Source organism: Zonotrichia leucophrys, chromosome 8, assembly GCF_028769735.1.
Source record: "Zonotrichia leucophrys gambelii isolate GWCS_2022_RI chromosome 8, RI_Zleu_2.0, whole genome shotgun sequence".
Taxonomy (NCBI): Eukaryota; Metazoa; Chordata; class Aves; order Passeriformes; family Passerellidae; genus Zonotrichia; species Zonotrichia leucophrys.
In genome coordinates this window covers 8,657,449-8,681,456 of record NC_088178.1, presented here as the reverse complement: position 1 = coordinate 8,681,456, position 24,008 = coordinate 8,657,449, and the positions used below count along the sequence as shown (strand labels likewise).

The 24,008-nt window shown below is 39.5% G+C and overlaps 1 protein-coding gene across 3 annotated transcripts in view; it reads left to right on the top strand.

Moving 5' to 3' along the window:
• ZBTB41 (zinc finger and BTB domain containing 41) overlaps nt 1-21,182 on the top strand; it is a 43,975-nt gene extending 22,793 nt beyond the window's left edge. The window contains exons 1-11 of one of the 3 annotated variants that reach the window (XM_064720477.1): nt 6,215-6,297; nt 6,973-8,176; nt 9,355-9,562; nt 10,260-10,329; nt 12,705-12,852; nt 13,547-13,676; nt 14,260-14,355; nt 14,865-14,971; nt 16,416-16,521; nt 17,541-17,629; nt 18,373-21,182. In XM_064720477.1, the coding sequence (XP_064576547.1) occupies nt 7,054-8,176; nt 9,355-9,562; nt 10,260-10,329; nt 12,705-12,852; nt 13,547-13,676; nt 14,260-14,355; nt 14,865-14,971; nt 16,416-16,521; nt 17,541-17,629; nt 18,373-19,016 (2,721 nt within the window). In that variant the 5' untranslated portion in view covers nt 6,215-6,297; nt 6,973-7,053 and the 3' untranslated portion in view covers nt 19,017-21,182. Of the gene's footprint in view, nt 1-6,214; nt 6,298-6,940; nt 8,177-9,354; nt 9,563-10,259; nt 10,330-12,704; nt 12,853-13,546; nt 13,677-14,259; nt 14,356-14,864; nt 14,972-16,415; nt 16,522-17,540; nt 17,630-18,372 lie in introns of those variants that run through there. The other 2 variants (XM_064720478.1, XM_064720479.1) reach the window with 2 other exon arrangements.
• Nucleotides 21,183-24,008: the final 2,826 nt, after the last annotated feature.

Below are 24,008 nucleotides of genomic sequence, written 5' to 3'. Positions count from 1 at the left end.
GGATAGCAACAAACTACACCAAAGAGTCATGTACAATCAATTATGTGCCAAATTCACTGAAAGGGGTTTGGCTCCAGTGCCAGCCCAGGCAGCAAGTGGGTTTGGCTCATTTTTTCATTTGGGAAGGTCACTGTTACAAGGGGATTGTTATGGGATTATTTCATAGGGTTATGCTTACTTTGGAATGACTACAAGTTCTTTTCTTGCCACTGCATTTATTTATACAGACATTTTACTAGCTCAGTTGTCATTTAATTGTTAGCTTTTTCACATTGGTTAGTATCATTCCTTAAAAATAACTTTCCTGTAACCATTTCTTGTACAAGCTTGTTGTACAAGCTGGCTGTTGATGTGCATTGGATTGCTAACAATGCATAATTCATTCTGTATTTCCTTATTTTTTTGGTTAAAACATTTTTCTCTGTGTTGTGTTTGCTTTTTTGACTGGAAGCACTTTTATCTTGCTCCAGGTTTTAATAGTGGTCTCAAAGCCTAATTAATGTACTTGTAGTCTGCCTCTTGATATCAGAATCTAATTATACTTTCTTAGGAAAATATTGTAATTACTATTCAAATGTAATTAAGAGAACAGATAATGAATGTCACCTAAAATTAAATAGGGTCCTGAAATTCTCACACTATAGTGCTGCTCCAGAAACAGATATAATGCTTTCATTATGTAATGTTTGTTTCTAACAGTGGGCAGAGTGACACAGGACTTTATAACTGCAGCCTTTTATCCTGACTGTGAGTAAATGGGCAATACACCATGGAATATGTAAATTCAGACAAATTAAGAATGGCGGTTGGAAAGCTCATTTAACACTGAAACATCCTTGAGTTTCTGCAATTATGTCTCTTGGGGAAAATGTGTTGTAGATTATACACACTTCTGACTTCATAATTCAAAACAAATAGCTTCTACAAATTACATGGCTAGTGATTCAGGAGGGTGCAGAACAGCATTTTAATCTCTCCTACACCTTGAAGTACCCTGCCTCTCTAGCAGAGAGCTGGAGTTTGGTTCCCTGACAACTGTAACCAACCATGTCAAGGTTCATCACAAAGAGGAGAAGAGCTCTGGGAAGCCTTGATAAACACTGAGCTGATAGGCCTGAGTGCTTCTAGCTGTCCTTATAATTACACACCAGATACTTTCTAAAGGCAAAATCGCTTAATAGCTGCTGGTAATTTGTCAGCTTCATGTGTTAACCTTCCAAGGAATTACCACCATCAGCTTTCCAATTTTTTATCCCATTCAGAAGCTTCAATGCATTATACTCTATTTCTGAAAAGTCTTCAATAGCAAATGTATTTTTTTTCCCTCTCCAATAAAAACTACTGAGCACATTGTACACCCAGGTTCTTACATGCAGTATAGTTTATATTATAAATATATTTTACCCTGTGTACCAAATTCTGCTTTCTACTGGGCAGATTTAACCTTGGTAATTTAAATGAGCTAGTTCAGTACCCCTTCCTTGTGTCACTGCAAGCAGTGTGTTCCTGAAGACCTTGGAGGGCCACAGCCAGGTGCTAACATGAACTAGAGGGGACTTTGACACCTTAGTGCCTCACTTCTTCTGCTCCAAACAATCCAGTAATTCAGCCTGATACTATGTCAAACATATCTTAAGTTCCAAAGAAGTATAAGCTAAAAACTTTCTCTGTCTTTGCAAGAATACTAGATAAAGACCTGGGATCTCAAGTATAAATCAGTACAAAGCTGCCACCTGAGGCCTTCCATGGCAGAACTCCTAACTTCATGTTCTCTATAAACTTGGAGAGATAGAAGGATCTATTAATATTAGATATATTAAAAGATTAGCATTTTTAATGTAAAACACAGACAATTTTCTCAGGGATTAAAAATATATGAATGCTTATGGAAAGGATGGAAAGAGAGAGAGACAGACCAGCATGGCTCTTAGGTGTATTCTGTGGCCAAACAAACAGCACCAGGTCTGAGTGTAATAAAGCCCCAATTACCTAATCTAGGGGAGGATAGCTGGCATCTCTTTCCACCCAATGATTTAATTTGGCCTGTCAGCCAGGGATAATTGGTTTCTGGTTGACTGAAAAAAGTGACAGTGACATCAGCTCCCTGCTACCCTCCATGACTGAAATTCTTGTTGTCTCGTACCAGGGCCTCAGCACTCAGGGTGCCCCAGCAGCTTCACAGGTCTCTCACTGGGCAGTGCAATGGAAATGCAGCAATGTAAGACACAGAGAAACTTCTTCATGCTGTTTACTCTGTACATTTTCACAATCTTTTGAGAACCAGGATTATTTCTGTACAGGAAAGTCTGATTATGCTTGTTTAACCTGATAATGTTGTTGCAGTTACAATAGTCTAAGGCAATAAATAAAGCAAGATTTATTGGGAGAGGCAATACCTTTTACTAACCAGCTGATACGGCTGGAAAAATAAAGATGATTTTGGGCACATGAAGTCTTTTCAAGGTCACACTCCCAGAGCTGGGGCACTGTTTTTAGTTCCAGTGGTGACATATTCCAGCTGATCTAAAAAAGATATTTCACTTCTCCCCAGTTCTTGCCTTGTTTAAAGGAAAATACCTCTGATGCTAGTGGCATGTTATTGCAAAAGGTTTAGTGTGATCTGTTGAAAATGTCACCCAAAACAACAGAAAATTAACATGTTAAGTCCTTATGTCTTCTTTACACAGCTTCAGGCAGGGGTACAGCTTCAATTTACAGCAATTTTGTAGCACTGCTTAAGACTTGCATCAGTAGAGGGCAGACAGATATTTCCTCCAGTGCTATTCTCTCTGGTTCAGCTTTCCTCTCACCCTCCTTTCCCCTGAGCTGCCAGGCACCAGTGGATCAGGTGGAGCAGGCAGGGATGGCAGGAGCTCACATGGGCAATTTCCCTCTAGCCAGGATTTCTTCAGTTGCCATCTTTTTCAAAGTGGGAAGGCAATGCAGTGCACCTGTAGATCTGGCCTGGTACTGAGTTCAGAATTAACAGACCTAGCATTTCTGCTTTACAGGGACAGCAGGGAGTGCCTTGTTCCTGGCCCCTGCTGATTTCACCTCAGGGCTGCACTGGATTAGCATTCCCTGAGGAATTCTGCTCTGTGGAGTCTGTAACCATATAGCTCTCTGCAACTTCACACTGTATGAATCCCCTATCCCCTGGAAAAAGATGGCAGATCATGGTTATTCACTCATGTCTGCCTACACAACACTCCAGAGAACAAAACCCAAGCAGAGGTGGTGTCCACCCTTCCCTGCACTGGACTTCCTGGATGGAATGAGGCAGGCTGATAGAGTCAGAGTGGATCTGACCTCTTTCTCTCCACATTTCACTGGCTGCAGCTTAGGCAGGAGACAAAGGGAGAAGCCTGATCAACATGATTCACATGTCAAGCATCCATAATAGTACAACAAGCTCCAGCTGATTAGTGCCCCAGAGAGTGCTGAATTGAGAGACTGGGGTGGTCTTTTCATGGCCTATGTGAAAGAATTTCTTGGCAATGGTTCCAGCAATGGACTTTATTCAGCACTGTTGGCTAGAAATCTTGTTGGAGTCTCTAGGCAATCTTATAACCCTTTCACTTCACAGCCTAATTTAAAACATTTGTGTGTATGTGGTGATTGGCAATAAAATACAGAAAAATCTCAGACTAGAGGAAGTATAGGCTTTGTGGGTTCTTCCCTAGGTCCCACCCATCACTGACACATCTGGGATACAAAAAGGAAGAATGACAGCACAGGTCAGGTTTCAGCAGTGTCATGCACCATGAACTTATGGCAAATTAGCAATAAAATTCCTAGATTCCTAGAGAGAGAGACATTTACCTCAGCAAAACTGTTGTGGCCAAAGTAAAGGCAGCTGTTTGAAGGAGGATGTGAATGTATGTGCTACTAGATTTATAACTGGGTGCTTACAGTCATCAGTTCTTAAGGAATATATTGGCAATAAACTGAAATAACCCAACCAGGTATTAAAACTTGCATGCTATTTTTATGTAAGTTTATTTCTGTTTAGTTGGCAGCTGACTGCTTAACTTAAGAGTTGATTCCCTATCTACTTATTATTTAAATAGTATTTGATTCAAGTATCTGTCATTTCTAGTTCCACTGTATCTCAGAAGGAAAGATTTTGAGCTGGAGAACAAGTACTTTAAGATGAAACCACCTCCTTCAAAACCAAACCTTCTTGCACAAAGATACTTCTTGATTCCCAACAATTCAGAACTATTTATTTGATAAATATACTGTTTTCCTGGACAAATCAAAGCAGCTGCATTTGCAAATTCTGTACAGTAGGTGAGCAAGTGCTTATTCATTATTTGATGTTATCTTTAATGAAAGTAAAAGTCAGCTTTTTAACCTATGTGGAATAGTCTATTAACTGGCAAGAAAATGTAGCATGAATAAGCATTGGAACAAAAGGGATTAATATAGTTAAATTTTGTCTGTACCACTTGTACTTTCTACCAACTGTAGAAGACTTAATGCTGAAAGAGCCATAATGACCTGAGATTTCAAGGACATTTTGTTTCTAGAGCATAATTACTGCGGCAATGCCAGGCATGGTAATGGATCACTTAGCACTGTACCATTTTTCTTTGAACTAAATCCTTCATGTATCATAAAACAGCAAGAGAAGAAAAGCGTTACCTAGGCTTGTGCTAAGTCAAAATGCCTGCTGAACTTGTACAGTTTGGCAATAAGCTGTAGATGCTTTGTAGACTGCCAAGAAACCACATTGTACTCAACACAGAGTAAAGAATAGCAGAAGCAAATAAAGAAAAAATCAGGTTGTTATCTAGGGAATAAAACCCAAACCCTTCCCCCCAACAGCACAGGAGAAACTATCCCTGTCCCAGGGAGCACATCCCTAGCTTGGTTCTGCCTGCTGGCAAAACAGTTCTCATCAAGGCTGCATTTTCCTTCATGAAAACTGATGAAGCACTTAGTTTTATACTTTTCAAATGAGGGATTTGCTACGGAAACAGTAAGACCCAAGAAGCCAATTACCCACTAATGATGTTTTTATGTGCTTGCTATTCAGATTAGAGTGAAATGTAAGGCTCAGCTTAAAATCTAAAGTGCCTTGCTCCAGAACTTTCTTTTTCCATGCAAAATCAAAACTGAGAAAGTTACCAGAGAAACTTCTTTATGTACCGTTTAACTATTATGCAGAAATAAAAGGTGGGCATGCACAAGGAACATCCTGAAGGAGCAGATGGCTGAGAGGTAAGTAGATTTTTGTCTTCAGGGCAAGAAAACCAAAGTAATGTTGATTGCTCTATTTTTATTGACACTATTGCTTCACTATAAAATAACTAAATAACAGAACTGATGCTACTTAGAATATGATTTGAAACAGTTTGCTATTGAATAATTTGATTGTAATGTACTATTACAAATGAAAAAACCAAACAACAACAAACCCAAAGTCGAAGTTAAATATATGTAGACTTCAAGGAAACGGCAGGGATGTGAGTACAGGCACTACAGCAACACTCAGGAGGTAACAAATGCTTTAAGAACATTCAGTATTTTTATTGTATTTTTATCTAAAATGGCAAGACCTTCGAGTCACACTTTGTTCTGTATCCATTTACAGATAACAAATACTGATTGCATGTGGTGCAATACAGTTTAATCCTCCATTAATCCTTCTTTAAGGCTGTCAGGAAAACAAGCTCATTTTCGGTGTCACATTGTCCCTGGCAGTTGTTTATCTTGGGGCAGAGATGGAGCTGGAGAACAGCGGGCAGCGCCTTCCGTACGCTGAGGAGCGGCACCGAGCCGAGGGCACCTCTGCGGCTGCTCCTCCTGCCGCCCGGGAAGCGCGGAAAGTGGGAATTTCATGTCAAGTGCTTCAAAATACTCAAGCAGAAAACAAATTAATACTCGTATTATTGAACAGAACTAGGGGAAGCAGGAAACCCGGGAATTTCACAAGCCCCTAGGCGCACTGCCTCAGAGTGGAGTCAGTGTCTGAGGGGTATCATGGCGCAGAGCCGGTGGCAGCTCGGCCATCCCGAGTCGCTGCCGCTGTTTGAGGGAGCTCTCCTGGTTCTTGGCCGCTACTTTCACCCTCGGGGCCGCGTTCCGGCGCTGGGCCCTGTCAGGGCGCGGCCCCCTCCCGGCCCCGGTCCCGGATCCGCCCGCGCAGCCGCCGCGCCCCGCCCCGCTCGGAAGCGCCGCCGTGACCCCGCTGACGCGGGCGGCGGGCCCGGAAGCGGCGGGCGCGGGGCCGGACCGGGGGCAGCGGCGTTGGGCGGCCGAGCGGCCCCGGGAGCGCCCGGCGCCGCGCAGGTGCGATGGACAGGGCCGCGCCGGGGCAGCGCGGGGGAACAGGACGGGACGGGGGGCGGGCGCGGCCATCTTAAGCGCCGCGGGACCGCAGCGTCCTCGGTGCCCCTGCGCTCGGTGCTAGTGGTCCCGCTCGGCCCGGCCCGGCCCTGCCCTGCCCTGCCCTCGGCGGGGATCAGAGGCAGCGCCCCCGGGTCCCCGGGGCAGGGGCAGCGCGGCCGCTCGGCGGGGACGGGCGCGGCAGGGCAGGGTCGGGCCGGGACAAGCGGCCCGGGGGGTCCGGCCCGGCCTGGGGAGCAGCTGGGGTGGCTTTGCCGTGTTGGGGTGAAACGGAAAGAGAAGGAGCTTCGGTGTAGTAATAGTAACAACAGTGCACGCCCGGCCCGGAGTGGGGCGCAGGCTAAATGCGGCCGGAGCCGAGCGCAGCCAGCCCGGCCGCCGCCTTAGAGCTAATAATAGGCAGCGTCTGCTCCCTGGCTCGCAGCAGGTTGTGCCGCGGTCTGCAACGCACGGAGAGTTTAGTGATTTAATTAAAACCTCAGTTACACCGATACATAACACTAACAGTGAAACATAGAGAGCGTTATTAAAAATTGAAATAATGTTTAAGTGCTGTGAATAATTTTTATCATAATTCTTTTGGCAGAGTATGAAATTACTGTTGCATATTTTCTTAAGGTCCAGAGCAGAACTAAGTCTTCACGGGAACTCTTTGGTAATCACCTATGAAGCTCCTGATCCTGAAGTTGCACTTTTGCAATGAAGAAAAGGAGACGGCTCGCTGCAAGTCTAAATGAAAAGGTTCATCTTGGCCATGAGAAAGATACTTCAGAACAGATTCTTGTAGTGGACTGTGCGCAAGAAATTGTCTCCAAGTCTGCAGAAATAGCTCCTGCAGATCAGCTCGAATCTTCCCGAGAACTTTCACCATCACCAGAGCAAAGAAAGCTCCTAAGCTCATTGCAATATAACAAAAATCTACTGAAATACTTAAATGATGATAGACAGAAACATCCATCGTTTTGTGATTTACTCATAATTGTAGAAGGAAAAGAATTTAGTGCTCACAAAGTTGTTGTGGCTGTTGGGAGTAGTTATTTTCATGCCTGTTTGAGCAAAAATCCGAGCACCGATGTTGTCACGTTAGATCATGTAACTCATTCTGTATTTCAACATTTGCTTGAGTTTCTTTACACTTCTGAGTTTTTTGTGTATAAAAATGAAATTCCACTAGTGCTGGAAGCAGCAAAATTTTTAGATATCATAGATGCAGTGAAGTTACTAAATAACGAAAATGTTTCCAGTGTACAGACTGATGTGGTTACTGATGCACCTACACCAGTAGAAACACTCAGTGAACTGACAGGTAAACTGTTAAGTAGTCATCAGTGCACTTTTTGTGGTCGAAGTTTCTGTTACAAGAAGTCCTTGGAGAATCATTTGGCTAAAGCCCACCGCCCCCTTTCCCTGGAACAAAAGCATGGGTTAAAAATGGTTGAGAAGGCCAGCTTTTCCACTAGACGCTCCACGAGAAGCCGTAAGTGTCCAGCTAAGTTCGGTATCAGTGACAATGAAAGTGGTGATGCCTCTGACAGCAACTTGGAGAAAGTCAGTTCTGACAAGGACACATCTGAGAGGAGTGAATTTGAAGACAGTGAAAGTGAGTCCAACGTGGATGAAGATGGGCAGGAAGAGGAAATGTCGTGTGAAGATTCGGAATCTGAAGAACAAAGTGAAAAGGAACAGAATGATGCTGAAGAGGGTTCTGAGGCAGTTGACTCAATGGGGAATATTCCTGAAGGCTTAGCTCCAGTCATCATTCAGAGCAGTAGCAAAAAGCTACTGCAGTGTCCCAAGTGTGACAAAAAGTTTGATCGAATAGGTAAGAGTAAGTTAGGTTCATCTCCTTCATGGGGGTGCTGTTTGTGTGGGAAATAAACCAAGTTCTTTTTCTCTGTTCTGGAGAGTGAATATAAGAATTTCTGGATCATCTCATTGATCCAGTGTGCTGCTATTTTCTTGAAGTGTACGAAGCTGTTATGTTTGTGGTGCTAAATAGTTTAAAAAATTATCTGAGCACATTATTTTAAAAATCTGCAAATACTACATTTATTTCTCTTCCACTGCTCTGGATTCTTCTTGGTAGCACAGTGTGTAAAAGCACAGATACTGTGCAGAAATAAATTGCCTGTGAGTATTTAGGGTTGGAATGGTACATTTTGATTCTGCATGCATTGGAAACCCTTTTCTCTTTGCACTTTCATAACTTAGAATTCTAGTTCTGTGCTCAAAAAATTCATTACAAGCATGCATTAAAATAAGTGATAAATAAAGTATTTCTTTATAAGCTTGTATTACAATGGACAATTGACTTACATGTTAAATTTATGAGCTGCAGAAACTCATAAATTTACAGTACTATACAGCAGCATGCATGTATGTTCTACAGAGAAAAAAGTAAAATCTGGTACAAAGCAGAGAGGCTGTTATTGACATGAGGTAGATTTATCCACAGGACAGAATTTTGTCCTCAGAAAAAAACATTGGCAAACAGAAGAGGGAATACAAGCCATGTGAAAGAAATGAGAGAGTAGCATTTTTGTTTCTGGTAGTTTTTTGGGTTGAAAATACAGATAATGTGCAAGGGTTTGCGTCTTTCATTCAGTGTTCTGCTATTTGAAAGTACCTTAAGATTGCCAGTTTGTTGTGAGGCTGTTCCCTGTTCTGCAAAGGTACTCATGATCAGCGTAGTGAAAGAATAGGACTGTAATTTGCAGTATTTTAGATCAGACTATACTGTAGGTTTGAACAAGAGTGACTTGTAACCCTTGCACAAACTTGTAGGAAGATGGAAGTGTTTGGAGAGACCTTGGATCAAACACAAAGGAGGGCACTGGGCAGTTTTCAGTGGTGTAAGCCAGCAGGGATCTTTGGAGGGATGTGGAGGGTACTCAGAGCTTGACTGCACGTGAGAGAGATTACAGAACCAACCTCCAGGCATTCCTGTTGCAGGTGATACTTGTTGCAGCTCGTGCTGACAGATTTGACTTTGTTGTGCAGGTAAATACGAGAGCCACACCCGTGTCCACACAGGTGAGAAGCCTTTTGAATGTGATATTTGTCACCAGCGCTACTCCACCAAGTCCAACCTGACCGTGCACAGAAAGAAACACTCCAGTGACACTGACTTCCATAAGAAGGAGCACAAATGTCCCTACTGCAATAAGCTCCATGCAAGCAAGAAGACCTTAGCGAAGCACGTGAAGAGGCAAGTATGGCATAATGTGTCTGGCATTTCTGAAGAAACATTTTTTTCATTTTAAAAGTGAAGATAAGCATGTATATAAACACAGCATGTTGTGCATTATTTTTATAACAATTTCTTCAAATAACTGCCTTTTCAAAGGGCGTGGGGGTTAGCAGTATTACCTAACCTGCAGTAAGAAATAGCAGTAGTGCTTCTATGGGGGGTTCTGTAATAAACAATGAAGTTTTTATTACAAATTTTAGAATCTTTCAGATGAGCTACCACTGTCAGAACACATCAGACTTAAAAATTACCTGACTGCTTTTAATTTGAAGGTAGAGTAAAATACCTTCCTTAGTTTTAGATGTCAGAGCTTTACTGTTGATGATAATACCTGTCTAAACCATTTCTGAGCAGATTCTTTTAGATAAACAATTTATAGCAGGTCTAATTATACTGCCTTTTTTTCTTTTTTCTTTGTAAATATCCATAAGTTGAAATTTCTGTCTTATCAAATGTTGTATGAGGTTCTACAGGAGTCCATAGTCAGCACTGCTTTCCAGTTACTTGTGTCATTAGAATTGTTTCAGCATCAGTATTCTGTTCTGCCAGTGTGGTGAGCAACTTCCATGACATATAAAGCTTAGAAATAGATATTTAGTATTTAGATTATCTTTATCCTGGATAGTTATGACTACTTTCAGCTTCTTTCTGCTAGGTTTCATCCAGAGAATGTACAAGAATTTCTTTCTATCAAGAAGACCAAGAGTGAAGGTTGGAAATGTGATGTAAGTAATCCTTCAGAACTTTTTTTTGTTCTGTACAGAGTTTACCTTCTGTGAACTTTAATGAAAATCTGGTGTGTGTTTCTGTGAAATCTCAGAAAGCTTTCTAGAGGATGGTTTTCCTCTAAGTGATACATTTCCTCTGTCTGCTGATTTAAGGGCTGAACTTTGTCTATTTGTACAGCCTCTGGTCAGATAAATAATCCCAATTTGAATTCTAAAGTAGTTAGAGGCAGTATTATTTTTTCAAATACATCAGTTTACAGATTAGACTTGAGTATTATGAGTGCTTTAAAACCAGTATTTGCTCTCCTGTTAATTACACATAACACTGACCATAAGGTATACTGTTACAGGAAGGATCTTTCAGTTGTGAGAAAAATACATGTTAAATATGAAACATTTTCTCATTTAGCTGCATATGCATGTCAACAGAATTGTGAATTTGTGCTAAATTTATCTCTAGTTGTAAAATCACAGAATACTTTCCTTGATTTTCCTCTGAGAGGTATATGTGTGAAAGTACATCTGATCTAGAAAGGAATTGTAGAATTTCCATTCTCTTTGTGTATGCTGCCAAATAATGTTTTAAGGTTTCAGATGTGGGATTTTGTTGTTGCTATTTTTTTTAGGGGATTGGTTTTCTTGTTGTTGTTTAGGGCAGCTGTTTTGTTTGTGCAGGCTGCTGTATGCTACAGTATGTCTGTAATATTAGGGGCTGTAACATAATTCTAAACCTTGCTTTATTTGGGAACTTTCAGTTGTAAACACACAGTAGGAAGCTGGGAGATATCAGCTATAGGAATTTGTATTGTTCATTGTGCAGCTGGTGGGATGGTGTTTGAAGGTTATTACCTGGTTCATCAAAGGGTGTTATCTTCCAGGTGAAGCTGTAACGTGTGAATGTGTTACAGATTCTGTTTGTTACTAGATAAGAAACATTTTAATGGTGAGAATCAATTGTGCAACATTGTTGACATTCATTCCTGGGAAAGTGTGTTACCAGATGAGGGTTTGATAAACTCCACTTCCTGGTTTGTGGGTTTATTTTTTAAATTGAACGTTGTAAGTAGAAATTTTTAAAGTGAGCTGCTGCTCCTGTACAGCTCATGTGCATTGAAAATGGACTTGAATTAAAAGCAGGTAGAATTCCAACTTTTGCAGCAGGTGGACATTGAACAGCACCCTTGGGTGCTGTGCTGTGGCTTTGTTTGTCATGTAGTGTGTTCTGAGGGCAAAGATGCCACAGATGTAAGCTGCAGGATTCACTAAGGTTATTGGTTTATGCTGTAATCTGTCTGTGAACAACAGGATTTGCTGATCATATTTTAATCCTTGAGGAAAATGAGCAGATTTACACAAACAATACATATTAATAGTATGGAAAAGCAAAAGGGCTATTATACTTTGTACAAATATGGATTTTCTTACCTATATTTAACATTAATGAGCTTTTAAACAAATAGAGCTGCTGGTTTTGATTTCCTATTCATGTGTGCTCTGTGAAGCTGATTGCAGGAGTTAATGTGTGGGAGTTGTAGTGCTCAGCTGAGCTGTCATAAACAACAGCAGGAGTCTCACAGGGAAATATGTGAGCACTGTGTGTGTTGAAGCACTGGACCCTGATGATAAATTGTGATACCTGGTTTAAATGCCTGAATTTGAGCTGTGGATTCAATTCTGTAATTGTACTGTGTGCTTATTTAAGTCACTGCTAATAATTCTTGAACATTTTGGTTAATCTGAAATCAGTACTGAAAAGCACACATAATGTTAGGCTTGGGATGGTCTTGTAGCTCTAAAATGTATTTTGAGTTACATTTCCTTGTTGGTATTGGCATTTTCCCTTTAATACCTGTTGTCAGGGAATTTCCCAGAGGAAATAATGGAACAGGTATGACTTTGGTTCTACGGTAGTTTATACTGCAACAACTTTTACCACAGTCCAACTAAACTGTTTCAGCATCCAAAACCAAGCCAAAACTATTTGCTTTTCTCCACTGGGTTATTTTTGGCTGAGTTACTGTGTTGAAACACCCTAGGAAGGGAGTCTGGGAAGTGCTGGAGTCAGTAGAAGGGAGGTCTGGGGAGGAACATATAACTGCATGCAGGAGTCACCAGTAGTTGATTTAGGCTGGATCTGTATGGATCTGCATCCTAATCTGTACATTACAGTCCACTCTGGTTTATGTGGAGCACAGGTTGGTTTTGATGTTGACTGCAAGGCCTTCCACACTGACATAGAGGTTTTTGAAGAATATGTGTTTAATCTTACATTGGTGCAGAGTGGAGATGAAATAAACTGTTGTGAGGTTATGAGCAGGAAAAGAATCTGGTTATAATGGATGTATCTTTGACAAAGTGTGGTATCATTTCAGATTTGTAAGAAATCTTTCACTCGAAGACCTCACTTAGAAGAGCATATGATCCTTCACTCTCAGGACAAACCCTTCAAATGTACCTACTGTGAGGAGCATTTTAAATCCCGGTTTGCAAGACTGAAACATCAGGAAAAATTCCATCTCGGTACAGAAACCTTCTTCTGTCATGTAAACACTAGATTTAAAGTAAAACATTCCCCCACCATTTTATGCCCTGGTCAGTCTGGTTTCCACCCCACCTCCTTTTACAATTCTCTTTTCCACTTTTGGGGGAGAGTTGTTGGAAGGTTTTTTGTTGATTGGGTTTTTACTTTTGTGTTCAGTGTTCAGCTGTCTTTTTGAGGCATTCTCTTGTACCCAAAAAAGTCAGAATTTTGGGGAGGAAGAAGAATTAAGGTTAGTTTGATTTGAAAGTTTTTTGCACAAAATTGATTTACAGCTAGGGAGGCAGATTCTTCCTGAAGTTTTCAAAAGACCTTTTCCCTCCTCCTGAAGTATTCTTCAGCCTTTTTTTGTACTACTGATTATTTCTGCTGGGTAGGAACTAGATGGGTGATAAGAATTTTTTATTTCAAGCGGTCTAAGTGGGCTTAATTGCTTTTGACTATGAATTCTGAATTTTTGCTTTACTGTCATGAAATTTGCCAAAATGCCAGATCTTAGACGTAACTTAGCAGAAAGCTCACAAAATCTAAAGTATGCTGACTGTACTAAAAATCAACAATGTGTTAGACAAAACTTTTCCTTTGTAAATTGATGAGGGTTTTCAAAAGTAACCAGTCTGGGCTTGTTGTTTATTTTAGCTCTCAGTCAATCCCGCTCTGTCTTTCTCTCTGTAGGGCCTTTTCCTTGTGATATTTGTGGCCGCCAGTTTAATGACACAGGGAATCTGAAACGGCACATCGAATGTACTCATGGGGGAAAGAGGAAATGGACATGTTTCATCTGTGGGAAATCCGTCAGGGAGCGGTAAGGACTTGGCTGACTGCTTGAACTTCAGCAGAGCACAGCAATATTTACCATGCTTTGGTTGCTGTTGAATGCGCTTGGAGTTTTTAACATAAACGAGACCATTTCAGAGCGTTAGTGTGTTAAAAGGTAGTGTGAGAGCCACAGGTAGCATGGGATTTTTCTGATCACCTCTAAAATTAGGGGTGACAGCTGTAGGTAATTAATATGAAGTGCAAATATGTTAAGAAAATCTTATCTCTCATTCACTTCACATAAGTTTCTTACTGTTAAGAAACTTAAGTTTCTCTGTTGTGCAAAAACATCTTGCAATTTTTTTTGAAAGATGTTTTCTTGAATGTATATTTCCAAATTTTAGTGTTTTCTTTCTTTCCTGATACTGTTTCTAGATCCAGTTGGTTCAGTAAATAGATTGCCTGACTGTTTTTTATGCATATGTTGGTGTGTATATCTGAATTTATACAGCCATTCAGATCTATTGTGATCCATCACTGTAAGAGAAATTGAGAAAAAGATAGTATGTTTTCACTTTTTCACTAAGGGATATTGCTTAAAATTAAATTTTACTGGCTTTGTTAAACAGAACAACTTTGAAAGAACATCTGAGAATTCACAGTGGAGAGAAGCCTCATCTTTGCAGTATTTGTGGGCAGAGTTTTCGTCATGGAAGCTCTTACAGGTATAGATTTTATTAAACAAGCTGGTAAGCTGTTTTGCTTATTTGATGATGTATATGCATTCATGTTATTGACATAATTCTTTGTAATGTATGTGTTTGATGTACTTCACCTCTGAGAGCATTAGTAAATATTCTAAACATCTTTCAGTTTAAAAAATATATTGCTAATGCGTCAGAATTAATTTAATTTGTAATACATTAGTGGCTTAAACACAAAAAAAAACCCTACAAAGTTGAGATTTTTGCACATATGAAACTTTTGTGTTTTTGTTATTCAAACAGAAAATAAGCAGAAGAGTCAAATATCCCACTAAATTAATTTCACATAAGAGAGCTCAGCTCTCTCTTGCTTTCCAAGAACAATTCAGGTGTGGTTCAGCTGAAGTTACTTCCTGATACTTACGTGAAGCAATAAAGACTGCATTTTCTGCTATTTTGCATTGAATTAGCAGTACAGATTGTTTTAATGGAATTGAATTTTATGGTCATGTTTATGACTCAATATGCAGACTTCATCTGAGAGTGCATCATGATGACAAGAGATATGAATGTGAAGAATGTGGGAAAACGTTTATTCGGCATGACCATCTGACAAAACACAAAAAAATACATTCAGGTAGGTATTTTCTTTGGAAGTTGGCTTAAAAATTACTATTTTGAAATAAAACCAAATAAAAAGTTAATGATGGAATTTTTTTTTTTCAGTGCATGCAATGTTTTAGGCCTTATAAAAGTTCCTGCCATTCTTTTTAAGGTCTGCTAAAGCAGAGTTAGTCTTACATGTTTTAAAGGTTTAAAAGCCAAATGATTCCTCCCTGATACCATAGAAAGCTGAGGGACAGTCAAAAACATGTAACAATGAATTGCTTTAACAATCACAAATACAAAAAAGCAAAAGTGAAAAAGGAGGATTTTTTCATGATTCCAGATTTCTTTTTTTTAATAGCAATTGTGTGAAACATTATTGCCACAACACAGAAGAAGCTGTCAGAGTCTCTGTCAAAGTTTGTACACTGATCACTTCATTGCAAAGACCATCAGAGAGGTGTTTCTGAAATCTCTTTTGTGGGAAAGAGGGAAGGAAGGCTGAGGGAATCAGCCCTATGAGCAGATGGAGATGATCAGGAGGAAGAAAAAAAATCTGTTGCTCTGAGACCAGAAAGGTTACTAAATATATAGGAAAAGCAAAGATTCACCAGTGACTTTTTCACAACAGGATCCAGATGAAATACAACATTCTTGGAGACAAAATACTTTGTAGGCAGCATGGAAGTATGAAAGTGATCAGAGTCTAAACTTTCTGATACTTTATGTGAAAGACAGCTTCTTTCCTGGTGTTTGAAATCATAATGTCTGCTATGAAATAAAGAAATATTTGAAAACTCCAAGTGCAAAAACCCAAAAAACCAAACCAAAACAAAAAAGCCAAAACAAAACAAAAAAATCCTCTTTTCTGCTCTATTTGCTTTTCCCCCTCTAGAAAGTTACATTCTTTGACTGTCCACACCCCTATTTACATGAGAAGAAATATTCTGCCACTTTGTGGAAGATCTCAAGATGACTGAAAAGCATCATGATACTCTTAAACAGCAGCATAAAACAAAAAGGTAACTATGTACATCAGGATGATTAAAATGATAAATACTGAAGTGTAATTTTTAGTTATCCAAATTAGTAGCTGAAAATAATTGCTATGTTTCAATTAGGTTCTCTTTAAAACAGCTGAGTTATTGAAGGTACCCTGTTTCAGGTCATAATGAAGAGAGTACATTCCCAGTCACTCACTTGTACTCCCATGCAGTGAGTGTCTGGGGAAGTGTCTCCTGACTTGGAGCACAAAGTTCTTTGCAGGAATCACATGGACTAGTCCTGTTAACATCATTACTCTGATAGAACCACCGTGCTTCCTAAATATTCCTCTTTAATAAGATATAATCCTTCTCCAAGTGAGGTGTGGAAGAGCTTGATTGGCTGAACATTGGGAACATGATTATAGGTCATAGATATTTAAGAAGTTCCAAAAAGATTTAACCAAAATGTATTGAATTTTGTCCTTGTAGGTGAAAAAGCACATCAGTGTGAGGAATGTGGAAAATGCTTTGGCCGTCGAGATCACCTCACTGTTCATTATAAAAGCGTTCATCTCGGAGAAAAGGTTTGGCAGAAGTAAGTGTGGGGTTTGTACAACTGCATAAATGCTTCTGTAATATAACTGATTTTGTTGGGATTTGCATGTGTGAAAGAGTTCTGCTTATCTGTGTGTTGGTCATGCCTGTACCTCAGGCTTCATAGAGATGTTATTACAGTTTGAAGGGAATATCAGAAAAATGCCTCCACAATTTAAGATAGGTATTTCATTTATAGCACAATTAAATAAATTAAAACATTAAAAAGGATCAGATTTAATTTGTCACATATCTGTCTCAGTTTTGTTCTTACTTGATGGTTTGCTGTAACATTCTCATTGCAGACTAGTTAAAACTGAATTATTAGTCATCATATAAGCACAGGGAGAATTATCTCACATTTAAGGTATTTTAGAAGCTGGCAGCAGATTAGTGGCCCTGAAAGGAGGTAAAAACTTTGAAACCCAAGTTGTGTCTCTACCTTGAAAATGCAACAGGGTTTTAAAACTCTGGAGCTCTAAAAATAAATCTCTCAGAGATTTGAAATAAACAGCTGTGGTTGTTTGCCAAATGATGTGTTTTAGCTGTTAGTACTCATTAGTGTTGTGTAGAAGCCATTAAAGATATGTCTGACTTAAAAGTACAGTACATTGCTAAATCTGGTTTTTTCCCTTTGTAGGCAGTAGCCTACCTAGAAATTCTGCCATTCCTAGAACCTTATTTATGGCCTGATTCTGTCAAAGTAAAACCTTCTTGCGAGTGTTGGGCAACAAAATGCTGCATAACGAGATTTGTGGGGTTAAAAAAGAAATTTTAGTGGCTTTTGTTCTTTAAATACTTCAATGCCATCCCAACAGATAATAAAATTGAATGTTGAAAAGAATCTAATTGACCTTATTGGTATGTGGATGCCAGGAAATAGGAACATAAGTGAGGAAATTTGGAAAGTTTGGTATTTAGCTATTTTGGAGTTAAGGATATCAGAAGGGACTGTGGACATATTTTTTTTGTAATCAACTAACAGTAAAATTAACGTGAAATGTCTTTTTTTCTTTAAAGATATAAAGCAACGTTTCACCAGTGTGAAGTCTGTAAGAAAGTTTTTAAAGGGAAATCCAGTTTGGAAATGCATTTTAGGACACATTCAGGTAAAAAGAAAATAAACCCAAACTAAACCACAAAGCATGTAGGAATGTATTTTTATGCATCAATATTGTTTCATTGATTTTATTCATTATAGTTGTTGAGCATTCAGGATGAGAGTAGGAGAGAGCAGCAAGATTTTATTCATTCTCATATACTGGCCATTCCTGAATACGGTTTTATGATTGTTTAGCTGGAGTACTGATAATCTCAGCTCAGGTTTGTGGGGCACTTTTTGCACCTCCTCCTTCAGTTCACTGGTATGTGTGTTCTTGCCAAATTTACCCACACCTTCTAAATGTTTCTGTGCTCCAGAGATTACTGCATTTCCAGTGCTAATCTAAACAAGGAGTGAATTCCCTTTAGAAAGGGCTGTGCCCTTCCTCTTTGACTTTGTTTTTCCTGCCTTGTGTTTAGGAAAATCATTGTCTTTTGAAATGTATAGAGCTCACTTAATCCCAGCATCATAACTGTTAAAAGACTGTTCTTTTATATTTAGTTTGTAGTCTAACATAAGTCCAGAGTAATGAGAGACTTGTATGTAAGGAGAAGAGTATGCCAATATAACTTCTAAACAAATTCCTAATGACTCTCTTGATTCTGAAATTGATGCTGAACTTACAGTTTGTGTTCAGTAAAATTGTTTAATTGTAAGTCTTGATGCCATAATTCATGGAAGGTGTTTCCATATTTATGTGTGATTTGATGTTACTTGGAATATCTAATGGTTACTTCTCTGTCTTTACAGGTGAGAAGCCCTACAAATGTCAGATCTGTAATCAGTCTTTCAGAATTAAGAAGACATTAACAAAACACATGGTTATTCATTCAGATGCTCGACCCTTTAACTGCCAGCACTGCAATGCAACATTTAAACGAAAAGACAAGCTGAAGTATCACATTGATCACGTTCATGGGTCTAAGGCTGCAGAAGAGGCATTGGCATCTTCTCCAGAGGAAAAGCTAGTGTCCTTACCGGTGCAGTACACCTCTGATGACAAAGTTTACCAAACTGAGGCTAAACAGTACGTGGAACAGTCCAAAGCATATCAATCAGAAGCCAAAAGTTTGCTGCAGAATGTATCCCCAGAAGTGTGTGTGCCTGTGACTCTGGTCCCTGTGCCCATGGCAGAGCCGCAGGCAGAGCTGGTGCAGCACAGCGCTCAGCCCCACGGCCTGCTGCCCCCGCAGCCCGAGCAGCCGGATTATCAGCGCGCCACCGAGCTCTCCTTCCTGGAGAAATACACCCTGACTCCACAGCCTGCAAACATTGTCCATCCTGTGAGGCCTGAGCAGATGCTGGATCCCAGAGACCAGTCATATCTTGGGACTTTACTGGGGCTGGATACAACTCCCACTGTACAGAATATTTCAAACAACGAACATTCGTGATCAGACCCTAACATTCCACCAAATTTACTAAGCCGTCGGCCGCCAGAAGGCTGATATGGCAGTGAGATTTATATTTTATATTTTATTTGGACTCATCAAGTCTCCTGCATAGTTTTGGGAAAACAATTTGTTTACATAATATTTGAACATTTAGGCACAATTTGATGCATACGGAAGAGTGTTTCTTGTGATTTTAAGAGTTTTTAAAAATCTTATAGATGGTCTTTTAAAAGTAATGCTCAGAAATATCTTTTAAGGATAGTGGCTGAAAATGTAATTACATATCTGGCTATTAATTTATAAAAATTGTTTGCCTTTCTGCATCTCACTTTGAGTTAATGTTTTAAGTGGAATGGAAAGCATTCTAAAAGAATAAGGAGTATTTAAAATTCATAAAAGTTTCTAAGGGCAGGCAGGGCTATGAAACACAAACTTTGAATTGTGTTTCACACAGAAATTAATATATAATTTTCTTGAACATGAGGCATTTTTGGAGGGTTTTAAAGGTGGCTGGACTGTGGAGCCTAGCCAGTGAACAGAGGCACTAGGTTCTTCTGAAAAGTGATTTGTGATACTTTATGAAGACACTAAACAAGGTGTTCAATGATCCCCCTGAGTACAATTAGGCTGCCTAAATTTGGCCTCTCAGTTCTTCTTTGATCTCTAATATTGAATAATTTGGGAAGAGCTAGACAATGGTATTGTCAAGTTTCTACACTTAGTTCTATATAATCTTAAGACGCATTTTTTCTTGCTTTTTCAATCTTCTTTCTCTTCTAAAGTGTACCCCGCACTCTAACTTTGAAAGAATGGCAGTATTTGCAAGGTCATTTTAAAACATGAACAGTCACAAAGGGTCAGCATAGTTGACCCTTGCTAAAGCAGAAATGATATCAGGGTCCCACATTAATGTGCCCATTTTCAGGTTATCTGTGATAGAGGAGAAATTTAAAGACTGTTCCAGAACAGTATTTAATTTCTATTTAAAAAAAAAAAGAAAATCAGTAATGCTAAATCTCTTGTGAGTTGCTAATTAAATTGTTTTGTTTCTCACTTTCTTGTACTGTGTTTATAAACCAAAGTTAAACTCCTGAGAGTATTTTATGTCTAATTATTTTTAGCTCTTTCTTTACTAGAGATAAGGGGTTTTTTTCAAAAAAACCCATTTGGAACTACAAGTCTGGTGTCACCATGAAATCTAGTATAGTTTAACCTCATCAAGCTTTCTCTTTTAAGTGTACTTTAAAGATAATTATTCTGTGTTTGTTTGGTGAATATGATGCCAAAGAAAGTATCTGAAGTAACTTTATAATCTTCATAATTCCTCACAAGAATTGTATAATAAGATTTCCATCTTACTAAGATGAGAATTAAGATTGAAATTTCCCTCCAGTTTTCTGTATTCTTAAATTATTATCTGAAAGAATCTTTAAAATGTGAAACTGGATATATATGTATTGTTATAACTGTTAAATTTACTCAATGAGCTGAGCACAAGGGAGTTGTGGTGATAAGATGGTTCTCTTATCACAGTTCTACAAACTCCCAAGTGGCACAGATCATTTGAGATTGTATTCAGATACTTTGGTGTTAGATTCTATTAATCATCTACTTCAGTGTTGAGCAGTTTGCAGGAGAGGGGCCAGAACTGCCTGAATGTTCATATTTTGAAGCTTGTACCCTAATGGATTCTTAACCTAAACACACCAAAGATTTCTGTTAGCTGTTAAATAGTGGCAGAGTTATAGAATTGTGTTACCAATATTTAAATAGGACTTAGCCAAAGAAGCACAATAGAAGTCCTAAACTTTAAAAGTTCAGTTTCTAAAACAGGACTACATATGTTTAACTGTTCTATGTTTGTATCTCTAAAGTAAAATTTAGAGCTGTGCTCTGGGAATGTTCAGACTGACATGCTGTAAATAGATCTGGGAAGAAGCTGAAGACTAGCAAATACTCAGCAATAACAAGGCCATTGAATGCCACCTTTTAAAGGACACTATCAAGTACTACCCTTTCTGCTTTCTAACTCCACCTTTCATCTTCTTTCAAAATAAAACTGTTTCTGTCATCTTCACACTCCATGGCTTGAAAATGGCTGGTTTATGTGTACTTTTCAAGTCTACATGTGTGTATCATAATTATACTATTCATGTGCACATGGAACATGATTTCTGCTTCATTTGTAATTGTACTGTTGAAAGTAACCCAACATCAGTGGTGTCAGTGCAGTGCTCAGACTAAAAGCCTAATTCTTTGTTATTTCTTGTCTTTTCTGTCCTACAGTAGAAATAAGTATTGTGGGCTTTTGACAAAACAATAGCTTCAAAGTGGTTGGTTAATAATTGTTTCTTTTAAAGTCCAGTCTGTGTGGAAGGCACTCTAGGAAAACACTGAAATGGAATTTGGAGCATATTTACTTGATAATGTCCTTTTAAAAATTCTTTCATGATTGTGCCTTTTATATCTATTCTAAAGAATGGCTTTTTTCTCTAGTTGAGTTGTTACTCAGAAAACATTAAGGTCAATAACTTTCAAAGGGCTCCATGTTTGTGCATGCCCAACAAGAAATGGATGATAAAAGGGCTCGTTTTTGAGAAAAACGAGTGTGCTCTTTGCTGTTAGGGTGACCAGAATTACTAGTCATTCCTGGAAAAAATTACCTGCTAGTTCTTTGGTGTTCTTTTGTTTGCAGATAACCCTACTAGTCAATGTTTGTTCCTGCTGGTCAGGCTGGATCATTGCCAGTTGACAGTGAAAGACAATAGGAAAGCTTATGTGCTAGATGCATAGTTTTTATTTTTATTTAATATCATGAGCTATAATTCATATGGCTTTACATCTACTTAAAGTTCATATATGAGCAAAGTAAATTTTCGTGGGCTGGTACTTTGTTTGGTAGGTGAAAGTATCTGGTTTCTGCTTGATAGAAGGTAGTCCCTGGTAGGAGGACTGGGTGGAAGGGCAGAGGTCTGCACCTCACAGCTCATGGGCTGGAACTCCTCAGTGTCTGCTCTCCCCATTCAGTGTGTGCTCATCAGAGAGTGTGGGTGCAGTTGATGTGGAGGGGGCATTTACAATAAATGTTTTACCAGGCAGTCCCTAGATTAGTTGAGTGTTTATTGCTAAAGAAGGAAGAAGCAGGTGTCTCTTGAAAAGATCTGTAGAGTGTCTAGTGGCACATTGCAAAAAGTTGATGTTTTCCACATGCTGACCTTCGGGGAAGAAAAGTGGAGTCTGTGCTGGTATTCCAGACTGCTGTGTGATTCTGAGATCTGAGAACTTGGTGCACTTGTTCTGTTCAAACATTAAATTCTGTATTTTTTTGCTATACAAATTTCTGGTTGTAGACTGGCCTACTGCCTTTAATTCTTTCAGTGGGTCTTATGTTCAGTTTATTTATTTGTATTGGAATTTCCTCTTTGAGCACTGACATTTTTCTTAGAGAGGTATATCCCTCATGGGTTCTTTTCATGCTGAACATCAGTCATTGTAATGGTGAAGATATTTTTCTGTAAGGCAGTGGTTTCCTTAAAAATATAGTGCTACTATTGTCTGGATTATAATTTCCAGGAGTTGTTCCTAAAGAAGGGTCATGCCAGACCACAATGACAAAAAGATGTGTTTGGTGTCATCAAAGAGCTGAGCTTATTTCCCTCTAACAAATGTGGAAGGGCCTCCAGAGCTGAAGAACACTTCCAAGGAGTGGCCTCGCAATGTGCTTGATCGAACAGGAAACATGCTATGGACTGCTAAGGAATAAATGACCCCTAATTTTAAAATTTAAAATAACTTCTCTGTAGGAGTTAATGAATGTAGCATTATGAATGAAGTCTGTTGTAGATGAAATGGCTTTTTTTTTTTCCCTGATAACAGTAAAAAAGATGTGAATTTTCTCTGTGTGGAACGCACAAGCACACCTGATGCAGTCTGTGTGTTCCCCATGTGCCAGAGGCTGAAGGGAAGCAGAGTGCATTTATCTGTAGGTCCTTGTTGTCCTGGGGGATCTTGCTCTAAGCAGTCTCACAACAATTTGGTTATTTCATCCTGTGCATCCAGCAATGTCACTGGCAGAATGTAATGCAGGGCAGTCACCTTGCTTAAGGCCAAAAGGGTCTTCTTCATGGTTCATTAGAAATGTTTTTGTTTAAAAGGTTTTGATGGATTAAAGGTAAAAATGACAAATTTTTTTTAATCCCCCATAATCATTTTGATCATGTTAAATGTTGGTCCTTTTATATGAAAGAATAGGGTGAAAAGAACTCAATATTTTGTCACTCATATATTGAGATAATGTGTTTTAAATGTGATCTGTACAGGCTGGTATTTTAGATGGAAGTCTTTAAAGTTGTCTTTTTAGGGGAAATCCTTTGCTGTAAGGAAAAGTTAGGAAGTGTACTGTAAATGTGGAAGTACTCAGTCCTATGTGTAATTTTGTTTGCTATGGAAAAGTAAAGTTCTTTTGTCTTAACGTTGTGTGCTTCACAGGATTTCTTGCAGGGGTGCTTGTATTAGCTTTGATTTCTGCCCCTTTTTGTTTTCCAGCAGCATGAAAATACAGTATTTGGGTGTTTTTCAACATTCATAAAGCGGAAGCAGATGAGGCCGGTGTTCTCATCAGTATTGCGTGTGTCTCATTCTACTTTTGGCTGTAAAGTATTTTGTGAATTAACTCTCTTTACAGCCCCCGTGGGTTTAGCGTGGCTCTGGGTGTGTTCCGGGCGCGGTTCGGAGCGCTGGCCCCTCACGGCCGTTGCTCTCGCCCTTGTTTTGTTTCCATTTCGAACCCTCGGAGCCCTCACGCGCTGCGCTCGCGGCCCCGCGAACTCGTTCTGTTTAAATGAAGCGCCGGGAGCTGATTGGCGGACGGGGCGAGGGGGCGGGTTGGAACAGGGGCGAGCCGCGCTGCGATTGGCTGAGGGGTTATCCTGCGCGGTCCGCGCGGGGATTGGCGGAGCCGTGGGTTTGAACGCACGAGCGGCGGTTGGCGCA